The 12,067-nt window shown below is 34.2% G+C and overlaps 2 protein-coding genes across 2 annotated transcripts; both read left to right on the top strand.

Annotated features, from left to right (window-relative positions):
- Positions 5,322 to 6,629, top strand: LOC109125652. Its single transcript, XM_019227736.1, has 2 exons — positions 5,322 to 5,354; positions 5,616 to 6,629. Exons 1-2 carry the CDS (start codon positions 5,322 to 5,324, stop codon positions 6,627 to 6,629), a joined length of 1,047 nt encoding a protein of 348 aa, XP_019083281.1.
- Positions 7,804 to 11,009, top strand: LOC104787421. The gene is made up of 7 exons (XM_010513003.2): positions 7,804 to 8,170; positions 8,293 to 8,410; positions 8,497 to 8,585; positions 8,666 to 8,712; positions 8,820 to 8,911; positions 10,073 to 10,206; positions 10,314 to 11,009. Exons 1-7 carry the CDS (start codon positions 8,093 to 8,095, stop codon positions 10,950 to 10,952), a joined length of 1,197 nt encoding a protein of 398 aa, XP_010511305.1. The 5' UTR covers positions 7,804 to 8,092; the 3' UTR covers positions 10,953 to 11,009.

Below are 12,067 nucleotides of genomic sequence, written 5' to 3'. Positions count from 1 at the left end.
CATGTTATAAAAAAAAGTTCTTATGTGTAATTTAACATTTTCTCCTTCTGAACCAGGGAAAAACTAAAAATTAATTAAACAACTCAATTCCTCACGCTAAATACTGTATCAAAAATTAACACACGTTTTGCATAATCATTAGTTTCAGAATTCTTCCAGTTCTTTAACTTAGGGGGACACTTAATCTAGAATTGATTTGATATGTTTAAAAGNGAATTTTCTTTCTTTTTTTCTTTGTGGGGAAATTCCTTTGACCTACGTACAACAACAAGGGGGTTTAATACTTCACAACAAGTTTGTCTTTTTTGATTTCTATAATGCTAGCTAGTTATTATAAATTAATGGTGGTAAGATTATTGAAGATCTTTAGCATGGTAACCATGTGTTAAAACTGTTTACCAATGAATGTAGTGTAAATAAAATGGTCTGTTATTGATTTTTAGAATGCAAAGATATTGTGGAGTCGTCTATAAAACAAAATTTGTCATATTTGATAACTTCTTTTTGTTTTCTGTTTTTGTAATGATGTAAACGATCTAAAATGGTTTAATGACAGTTTTTTTTTTTTCTTTTTGACGGCAATGGTTAAATGACATTTAAAGAGATAAATTTTAAAATAATGGTCAATGAACCAATGAGCAACGAATGGTTTTATATAATTAATATGACCATTGGTCCCCCAAAAAGAAGTGCGTGGGCCAATGTAAACTATAAAATTGTAGATTCGTGCTAAAGGTACACCAATTTGGACCAACCTCTAAAGATGATTTTACTTGGGAGGAAATGAAATAGAATTGAAGAAAGAGTAAATATGGAAGCAAATGACATATGTGGAGAGACAGCTGTGGCCTGTGGTAATGTTAGGGTGCCTTAGAAGTCGTCAATCTCCTTTTTCTTCCCTTACTTTAAAATCAATCTAACCATTTCCAATAAATAAACACATAAATACTGTACACTAAATATAAATAACTCGCGATTATTTTTAATTTATACATAGATACTTCATTTTCTAATTTATACACGAATATGGATTCCTTACCATTATTTTTTATTTTATTTTTTCGTTTAAAGATTAATGGGTGCATCTTGAGTATACATGTTATAAAAAAAAGTTCTTATGTGTAATTTAACATTTTCTCCTTCTGAACCAGGGAAAAACTAAAAATTAATTAAACAACTCAATTCCTCACGCTAAATACTGTATCAAAAATTAACACACGTTTTGCATAATCATTAGTTTCAGAATTCTTCCAGTTCTTTAACTTAGGGGGACACTTAATCTAGAATTGATTTGATATGTTTAAAAGATTAGTATATAAGATCGTTGATTTTAACATTTCGGACTATTTAATATCAAGTACGACCACAAAGTTTTGTTTGTTTACTTCTTGTATTCTTACTACCGCAATAATATTACTTGGGAATTTTTTTTAAATGTCATGTATGTCTATTAATATTTGTTTTAATTAATTACAAAATGATGACATTGTAATTTGTAAGTAATGGGATTATTTTATGGTCGCCAAACTGATGGACAACACATATATTAACTCAACTTCTCGAATGACAAAATGTGACAGAGCTCTAGAGATCGTAATATCTCATCGGACAACCTCAACAAGCAACTATCGGATTTTAACTCAAGACTTCAGGATCCATGCATGGAACGCTTCGACTTGGGATCAATAAAACATTAAAATACAATTTCGTAATTAAATATTGTCGTGATACATTGCATGAGCTATATGGTTACACCAATGCTACCACGACGCCTCACAATAGTTGAAAGCATCTTAGGGTCTCGGTTTTCTAAAGTTCGACTAGTACAACTTGACCTGACTATAACTATATATGTATTAACTTGTAAAGAATATTTTCATTAATGAATCAGAATGTACAATGTTCCTTTATATACAGCTTAGTATTGTGAAACAAACTAAATAAAAGAAAACTTCATTTATCAACTATATATATATATATATATATATATATTGTAATACTATAGTCATCCGACTGTCCGAGTTGGATGATGTATTTCCCCTTATGTTGTTTCCAGTGGATGGCGAATGACATGAAATATAATGTTATGAGATGGGCGAGACAACTGACCGCTTCATACAAAAATTATCGCATAATATCTTACTTAAACGGTGTTGATCTTACTTGAAAATTTTTACCTCTTGTATATTCATCCTTAACCAACATAATTTATTAAAGCCTAGTTTTATACAATAGACAATTTTTGCATACTCTCTATACATTTTGAAAAATTAATTTCTTCTTTTATCGCTTAAAAGTTCCAAAATTCTTTTTTTTAATAGTACCTGACATCAAGTTTTACGTGACCTTTATAAGTTTTGTTACTCAAAACCATAGGTTTGGAAACTGATCACTATAAAATAGAATAAAAGAAGGGCTTATTAGATAAAATAACCATTTGTAGGGAGCTAAAATTGGCAAAATCGTGCACTGTTTTTTTCTAAATGATGTGATCTTCTTATGCATATTTTTAAAATATGATATTATGTTAAGTGTTATGAGATTTTTTTTTAATAGTGTTATGAGAAAAAAATTATTAGTTTTTTGAAACACTAATTAAGAAAACTCAATTCACACTGAAGTTATTTTGGATATTTTGCAAACTCAATCTATAATTTGGCTATTTACAACTCATAAAACAATTGAACTAAGATCGATCAATGGTGTTTGGTTGAGTAAAGCCTCAAGGTGTAAGCAAGCATGTATTATATGATCCAACAAGTGATAACATGTTGTAACTTGTACGAGCCCGAAAGAAACATGTGTGATACGATGAGCCGATTCCACTAGCAGGCCCATTATAGGTAACTACGTTAAACCCTCTCTCGTATCATCATTATCCGTTATCCCATCTCCATAAAATGATAGAATCGCTGATAGCATAACAGAGTAACAGACCATCTCCTTAGAATCGCTGATATCTAAATTATTACAGACCTGTCCTGTATATCGAAACACTAAAATCTATCGTCAAATACATTTTCGTCTTTTTAAAATATCAAAAATTAGTTCTCTACTTCTCCTAAACTATTAACTGTCTCACCTAGTTAACTTCTTAAAATGAACCATCCACCCAAATTTTCATTAATGATTATGCATGATATAAATTTTTTTTGTTAAAGAGTATTCAATATTATAAATAAATGTCCAATGAGCTATTTTTGGATTTAGACCCATTTACAATAATCCCCTTAGAGCCTAAAGCACACACATCAAACCAAGTAAAACCGAAAATCAAAATTAACCCAGGTTTATCTAATAACGAACCGAAATCAAACTGGTCGCTCTGTAACCCTAATCCCAACTGAAGAACTCAGTTTAAGCTGCCGCCCATGATATTACGGATGCTCATCGGAACAGGATCTCCGGTGAGCCTGGACGACGTGAGTCAAATGAAGATGGTGATCCAAGATCTGTTGCCATCCCGCCACCGTAGAGCAGCTTTAAGGAGGAAGAAGAGATCCGAGCTTTGATTGTCGAAGAGATTCATGCTCATATGTGAGAGAAGAAAAGCGGTAGGGAGTAGATCTGAAATCCCTCGACGGTGGCTTAGCTCCTCCTAGCCATAAACGATCTCCCCATCGAACAACAGCCGTGGGAAGCCTCCAGAATCTCCAGTCTTCGGATCTAACCACCTTACTCTCTCGATCCTTGCCGTGAATCTCCCTCTTCTACTCCACGTCGCATCACCGCCGATAGAGCTCTTACCGTCGGTGTGTCGAGGAAACTTCTCTCTTCCACTGCTCCCTTGATTTTGATCTGCAAGCTTCACTTTGTTGATGCTGCAGTTTACGGATGAAGCACTATGAGCCTTGGGGCTCTCTACGTCGCCGGAATCGACGGGGAACCCTTATCGACAGTGCAAGAGGTTGTGATTAGAAGAAGAAAAGGTTTGGGAGAGAAAATCGCTGCGAGTATCGTCCACGCGCCTGCGATTCTCTCTCATTTTAAAATAGAACATCGATCTTCTTAACATGATAATTACATAATCACTTTCTTTATGCATGATAATTACATAATCACTTTGCCTTATCCCCACCACTTCCAGATTGTGTATATGGAATAGTGAGGACCATCCATACAATAATATTAGATATTTAGATTTCAAATTTTGAAAAAAAATATATTGACAAGCAGGTGAAATTTCTATCTTCAATATATTTCTAAAATAAAATTTAGTGAACAAATATCATAGATATATAACAAATCCAAAAACTTCTTAGAATGTGGAATGATTTATAGATGGCCACCAATAATTCATTCTACCGAATGTTAAAAGTTTTAATTTTTAAAACATACAGCCTAATTTAATAGTTTGTGTTAGTATTATCGTTATTTTATTTCCTAGAATTCAAACTGGATAATATATATATATATATATATATATATATATAATTGGAAAAGAAAAAACATGCATGCGTTAAATGGATTGGATAGTGTAAGCGCAAATACTTTAAATGAATATCTAATAATTAATATTATACAGTTATTTTAAAAATTAACGTGTATAATCGTTGTGATAATCACTTAAACTTATTTTTTGTTAACTACACAATTAGATTAAAATCAAATAATCCCATGATTTCTCAATTTAGAGGTGAAGAGTTATAACAACAAGATTTTAATATGATTCTATGTTAAGCTAGACAAACACAATAAGTCAATAACCCTACAATTTATATAAAAAGCTTAATTAAATGAAATTTTCACAATTACCAATCTAAAAAATTCGGACACACTTTGTCGCTAAAATTCGAAAAAAAAAACTCCCCCAAAATAGTGAATTAGTGGTTTTAGTCTTGGTGGAAGAATCGCGCTGTTAATAAATTAGTTTTAGGACTCCTCCAAAAAAAGTGGGACGATTTACTCTGAATTAACGAAAAAAATTCGGGCACTAAAGCCCAGAGAAGACTCAGTTTACAATATCCGTCTAAAGCTCTAAATTCGGAGTATTGAAATATTTTCTTTTAAGCTTAATCTAAACTATCATCATCAAACTTATATAGTCGTCTCTTTGATCATTATTAACTAATCTAGCTGCCCAAATAAACATAAAAAAAAAAAAAATCTTTCTAGATTTTTATTGTAGCTTCACTGTAACATTTGAAGTTAAAACAGGAGAGATAATCATTTTTCCTTTTGACTTTATTTGTCGGTGTGTGTGGACATTAGACAGAAAGCATTAGGAAACGAGCACGTGAACTCTCTTTTATGGTGTTATCTTTACTTTTTGACATGTGGATTTTACTGGATATATTTCTGAATCTTCACTACCACTAACCATGTACGAGCAAGTCGCCGCCGTGACGACAACGGTCTCTTTTTTTTCAAGAATATATTTACTCACACCCCTAAGGACTCACACCGTTGTCGTTTCGTTTTGACCCGTTAAAAGAACTAGAGTTTAGAGCTAGTAATAGTCGAATTACACCACCTACTTCATTAAACAAAATGGTCTATGTTTGAGGAAATAGTTACTATAATCATGTCAAAGTCAAACGAATTCAATGATAAGATAAACTAAGAAAGTTGCACGTCTGAATGAGAAGAAAAAATAATGGTTTAATAATTATAAGTTGAGACCGCTTGCAAAACCGTTTATAGTGTGTGAAGTTCGCTCAAGAGATACTTGCAGTTTTTGGAATGATAATTGGACATCTCTGGGACCGTTAATTGAAGTCACTGGTGAGAATGGTCCTCGGACTGTGGGTTTACCTGTGAATGCAGTGGTTGCTGATGCACTAAGAGATGGTGACTGGTGGATTTCTGCTTCTCGGAGTAGGAACCCCATTATTCAATTGATCAAACAATGTCTGCCCAATCCTCATGATATTCTCAGGGGTGGAGAAGAGGATACGTATCTGTGGAAGATAGGTGACTCTGTTCCCTCAAGTAAGTTCTCTGCTGCGGCTACCTGGCGTTTTTTGAATCCTCCTGGTCCATCTATAGACTGGCATGGTGCGGTTTGGTTCAAAGGAAAGATTCCTCGGCATGCGTTTATTGCTTGGATTGCTGCTCGCCATAGATTGCATACGAGGGATAGGCTCATCAGTTGGGGTCTTCATGTCCCCTCTAATTGCCTCCTCTGCAACAGATTTGATGAATCTTTGCAACATATTTTCTTTGATTGTGATTTCTCTCAGGAGGTTTGGTCTTATTTCACGTCAAGAGCGAATGTGACCTCCCCGATGGTGTTTCAAGATGTGCTCAGATGGATGAATTCTCCTGCTCGGGATAAGAATGTTGCCTTTATTCTGAAGCTAGCTTTCCAGGCCACCATTTATATTATTTGGAAGGAAAGGAATGGGAGGATTCACACAGATTCTGCTCGGTCACCTTCAGCTCTAATCCAGGATGCAAAGACTGTTATTAGATGCCACCTTGACCCCCTATCTCGTGCTCAAGATTACAGTAATCCCTCTACCGTCTCCTTTCTTGCTACTTGGTTCTATCTGTTTCAGTGGGCCTTCTTCTGTTTCTTCTCCTCTTTTCTTTCTTTCTTTCGTTCTTCTTTCCCCTTTTTCTCTTTCACAGGTAAGGTTTGTTTACCTTGTAAGGCCTGTAAAGCCTTTGTAATTTCCGGTATCTAATGGAAAAGTAAGTATTAAAAAAAAAAAAAAAATTATAAGTTAATAATTTAATATGAATATATCACTAAAGTAAATATGCATATTATATGGTTTTTTCCTCTTGAAGCTGACGAGTGTTTCTGTTCTTTTAAACCTCCAAAAGTAATTAACTGGTCGGGTTTTGTAAATTGGTCAGGTTAAAAGTTGGTATAGAGAAGACGTGTTTTTATTTTATTTACTGGTTGCAATCAGACGTGGGTACAACAGTTTGTAACTGAAGCTATACATACATTGCACCTACGGTCGAAATGTGAAGTACGAGTAAAAAGAATAGTAATAATTAGTCACATCAACAATCACAATACCAAAATGTTGGTTTTCAAAAATAAGTAGAGGGGATTCTAAGTTTTCAATTTAGTTCCAAAAGGTCATTGTTTATATAACTTGACAGTGCTGGAATATTAGTTCAAAAAAGTTATAGTCTTATTTATTTTGTTTATAACTTGCGAAGAAATATGTTTTAAATCGAAGATATATACACATGTTAACCAAATCATGCATATAACTCATGCAAGCATTGTATCACTACACTCTACAGTTTGTAACTCATGGACTTGGTTTGATCAGAAATCTTGTTACGGTAAATGCATTTAATTGGCTAACGTCACCATCGATCGTTGGGAAGTACTTGAGCTAGGTAATATAGACGTTGACATATCATTATCATATGAACTTAGCTGGTGTTACTAAATATAAAATCCATATATATATATATATATATATATATATATATATATATATATTCTGTTTTCATCAAAATCTACAAGTTCCATCCCTTATGATGATGGTGTAGCTCATCATTTGCTAGAGAGACTCGACTTACCCTTATGAGTATGAGTGTATGACCGTCCAATATTGGTGAGACTTGAGAGAACTAAACTTGTGAATAAGTAAGTACTCTTAATCAAATTCATGTCCATTAATTTAAGGATACTAAAAAGGATGATTAAGTAACAAAATAAACAAAACATTCGAGTAATTATTGAAACATTAAGTTAAAAAACTTATAAAACGGAGCCAATTTAACGACGTTAGATGGCGTCACTGGTGGCGGCCCCAACGGCTTTTTTTGCTTTTAAAAATATGAAACATCCGCAAAACGACATAGTAACAGCGTCATCATCAGACCAATAACTTCTCCAACATATGTAAGTTTATGTTTTCTGCAGAAGCCGTTTTCAGACACAACAACACACTCTCTCTGTTTCTCTCTAGAAAGAAAGAGAGAAATACAAAATCAAACTTTTTTTCTTCTTCTTTTGGCTACAAGAAGAACCTTGCCGCGCGCACACACACACACAGAACACAAAATACAATCGTTGTTCAGCTTCTCTCACTCTCTCTTCTTTCCCAAAAAAAAAATCCGAACTTTTTCTTTATCCTCTTCGTTCTTTCAAAAAACAGAGCAAAGAGATCGATCATCAATGGGGAAGAAAGACGAGAAAGTCGAAGCTGTTCTTCATTTGGTCAAGAAACAATCTCCTCCACTCACTTTCAAACAAGTACGTCTCTACTCAAATCTTTTTCAATGAACAAAACATATATGCATGTACGTACATGTTCACAAACAAAAAGATTCGAACATTTCGTAACAAGCAAAAGCTTCGAGCTTTTTTTTTTACAGGAGAAGTTCTGTAACAGAGAGTGTGTTGAGAGATTCTTGAAGGTTAAAGGAGATAATGTGAAAAAAGCAGCGAAACAACTAATCTCATGTCTTTCTTGGAGACAAAACTTCGATCTCGGTATGTTTTGTATTAATAATGTTTGATTTTTAAACACACACACCTTTCTTAAGGCTTTTGTGTGTGTGTTTTTTATATATGTTAAGAGCGACTGGGAGCAGAGGAGTTCTCGACGGAGCTTGGAGACGGTGTAGCTTACATCGCCGGTCACGACGGAGACTCTAGACCCGTTATTGTAATTTTTTTTCCATAAACAATCTTGATTTCATCTATAAATAATATTAATGGTAATAAAAATGAGGTTGATTTTTACAGGTTTTCCGGTTTAAGCATGATTATCAGAAGCTGCGTACCCCAAAACAGTAAGTTTTAGATAATTAATTAGAAGAAGAAAAAACTAATCCAGTTTTATTGATTGATACTTTTCACAACGTAATGATGATGATTTTTTTTGATTTTTTTGGGGAAGGTTTACGCGTTTGGTAGCGTTCACGATGGATACTGCGATCTCAAGCATGACCAGAAACGCGGAACAGAGCGTTGTTCTTCTCTTCGATGCAAGTAAGTTTTTAGTAATGCATACTGTTTGATATTACCGTTTTGTCTTTGATACTAGACATGACCACGGTTATCACCATTACGTTTAGAAATTTTGTTTAAATTTAACTACTAAACGGTTATAGTTAAATACGGTTACGGTTATTTGATAATATGATAGGTTGAATATTAAATAATTAATTATTAATATATTTCATTAAGTTAAAAACTGGTTATGGTTAAAAAATGTATGGTTTAACATGCAGTTAACCAACTGTTTTGATAGAATTACGGTTATAATATAATTTAATCATATATTTATGGTTAATAGTTATGATTTTTAATTGTTTTATACATTTATGGTCTGGTTACGATTTAGATAAGGTTTAGTTACGGTTTGAATTACGGTTACTTTTTAGTTTTGATCATGCCTACTTGATACTCTGGATTTTGTCCTTGATAATCTTCCAAATTTCTTTGTACTAATCTGTAAGTTACGTGCCGTATTTTTGGGTTTTTAGTTTTTGTTTTTTGGATTGAGTACGTTCGTTTATGTCGGGGACCGGACACTCGGACATGTATGTATGTATATGCATTAACTTGATGTTCCGATTTGTCTTCCAATTCATGTGTCAACGTCAATATGCTTTTGTAATTACGGCTTATCGCAAATTATCTTCACTATAGTTTCTAAGCAAATTTTTCTTTTTCTAACCAAAGAAAATTGAAAGTTTTTTATTTTATTTATAGGATTATCTATTTGTAGCTGAAAAAATACTACTTAAATTTTGAAAATAAAATAGAACTTATTCTAATTATGCAAGTACGTGTGTTTGCTCATGTTTTGTTAAATACTTACTTTAGTACACTTTATTATTTAATGATTGGCTCTCTTTTTTTGAAATTTATAACTTATAGTTTACAAAGACCTATATTTTTACAATGGATAATTAATATTCTTTGGCATCACGCTTCTAAAGATTTATGCTTTTTATTTTCTCTGTACAAAGACCTTTTTCTGTTTTCATTCTTTTGAAGGAAAAATTAAGTACAGTTATTTCTCTGCATCTTTAAATTTTGTTCAAACTCGATTAGACAATTAATTATTAGTCGCACACTTACCTGTACAAAATCGATTAATATTCCATTTTTTTGCTTTTTGTTAATTCCTTTATAAAAAAAAAGGCTTTTTCAGATCATCCTCTGCATTTGCAAATTTGCTTTTGGCGACTCTTAAAATCATGGCAGATTATTACCCATGCCGACTTTACAAAGCCTTTATCATCGATCCTCCCTCTTTTTTCTCTTACATTTGGAAGGTAAAGCTTCTAAAATACTAAACTCATTTTAATTTCAAATTAATAATTCTCTAAATGTTATTAGCAAGCAAATGGATAAACTCTTGTTTTCGTACTCATTTTGTCAGGGTGTTCGTCCTTTTGTGGAACTCTCAACGGTCACGATGATAGTGTCGTCGCTAGACTACGACGAACCGCTAGATATCAGCCACGTTTCATCACATCCTAGATCAGTGTCCTTAAGGTTCGATGTATCGTCGATCAAATCAACGGCCACGGTTGTTGGTTCAGCTTCTTCAAGATTCGCGTTCACCGTATCTCACAACTCCTTGAAGCCGTGGTACCTTTCCTTCACCGACACGTCACCTTACAACGCCGCCGCTCAAGTTTCTCCTCTCAGCAGCGCACGATCGTTATCTTTCGCGTCTCCGGCGGCACGTGGTGGTGGTTTCAAAGACGTGAAACCAGCCGCGTGCAGGAAGAGTCTGTTTCCATCAACCCCATTGCCGGAGAAGACGAAGACGGATTCGTACCGGAAAACTCCACGTCCGTCATTTTTTCAGTCTCCGGCGATGTTCTTTTGCCGGGAGAACAATGTCTTCGGAGGGGAGAAGACACGTGAAGCGTTCGTACCGTATCTGAAGTTTTACCGGAGACCGTACGACGAGACGGCGTATAGGTCTAAGCTGAGAGGTCCACGTGGGTTTGTGTCAGTCGTGTCTTCGCACAGAAGATGTCGCCACGTGTCTCTATCTCAACGGTTTTAATTTCGAAAGAACGAGATTATAAAAGTGAACTGAGTATATAACATCGATGATTGGATCTGTTACGAGTACTCTTTTTCTTGATTGTTAGCATTTAGCTTATGAAAGCAATTTATTTCAATCTTATAGTTATAATGTAGTAGTTGATACTTGATACTTACAAAGGATCACTAATTTCATGTAAAAGCTCAACTTTGGAAAAAAATGTGCATGTGCAAAGTTTGTTATAAATTAAAGTTAATTGTTTGAATTAAGACAGCGCGGTCGTTACGTTGAAACAATTTATAGAACATTTTTTAAATACTAGCTACTCCTATGTTCTTTTGTGATAATTAACTACAAAAACATGAGGACTTCGGGTTACGCTCTTAGCTAAGAACAGTTTGCATGATTAGATCAATGAACAAAACGGATTAATATTGATCGATTGAATGAAATGCTTTACAAGTGGTTGTATTTTCTCTTGTTTACAATTGTGTGTCCTCGCTCTCATCTCTATCAGTATATTTATGACTTCTGGTCCTTGACTCTGGGGTTGTTCGTTTGGTTACCGTAAGTACTTGCGGCTGCGGTAAACGCATGTATCGTTATTCGTTTTGTAGCCGTAAAGTACTTACGTCAAAATGCAGCAGCAAAAAATTTTGGACAAATTCAGCGTTTGCGATTAGAACCTACTACATAGCGTTAAATGTGGCAAAGAACAAAAATACCCTTATTATTTTTGAGAAATCACAAATAAACCTAACCTTAAATCTTCATCTTCATCGCTTCTTTTTCTCAGTCTCTCTTCACGGTGACGGCAAAGCTCCTTCTCTGTCTCTCTACACGGCGAAGCTCAGCAAAGCTCGGCATTAGCTCCTTCTTTATGACAAAGCTCAGATCTGCTCTATCTCTCTCCACTCTCCATATCTCTATCCCAATCTGTGAGTTTCTTCGTCTCTCTCTAATTCCCTCTCGATGTATATTGGTTTTTTGCTTCACTACACGACTTAATTTGGGATTTGAATTGTTGGGTTAGTATGATAAGGGTTAAGATTCATTGGGTTAGCATGATTTAGTTCACTTTCACCGTTCAATCACCAATTATCTCCTGAGACCACTAAAATCAATCGATACCT

Source organism: Camelina sativa, chromosome 1 (genome assembly GCF_000633955.1).
Source record: "Camelina sativa cultivar DH55 chromosome 1, Cs, whole genome shotgun sequence".
Taxonomy (NCBI): domain Eukaryota; kingdom Viridiplantae; phylum Streptophyta; class Magnoliopsida; order Brassicales; family Brassicaceae; genus Camelina; species Camelina sativa.
This window is presented reverse-complemented; position numbering and strand designations above follow the sequence as displayed.

Bases quoted from the DNA above. Each gene is read 5' to 3' on its own strand.
- LOC109125652 (XM_019227736.1), top strand. From the start codon at position 5,322: ATGTACGAGCAAGTCGCCGCCGTGACGACAACG. The intron at 5,355-5,615 runs GTCTCTTTTTTT...AATAATTATAAG, and splicing joins TCGCCGCCGTGACGACAACG to TTGAGACCGCTTGCAAAACC.
- LOC104787421 (XM_010513003.2), top strand. From the start codon at position 8,093: ATGGGGAAGAAAGACGAGAAAGTCGAAGCTGTTCTTCATTTGGTCAAG. The intron at 8,171-8,292 runs GTACGTCTCTAC...TTTTTTTTACAG, and splicing joins CTCCACTCACTTTCAAACAA to GAGAAGTTCTGTAACAGAGA. The intron at 10,207-10,313 runs GTAAAGCTTCTA...TCATTTTGTCAG, and splicing joins TTTTCTCTTACATTTGGAAG to GGTGTTCGTCCTTTTGTGGA.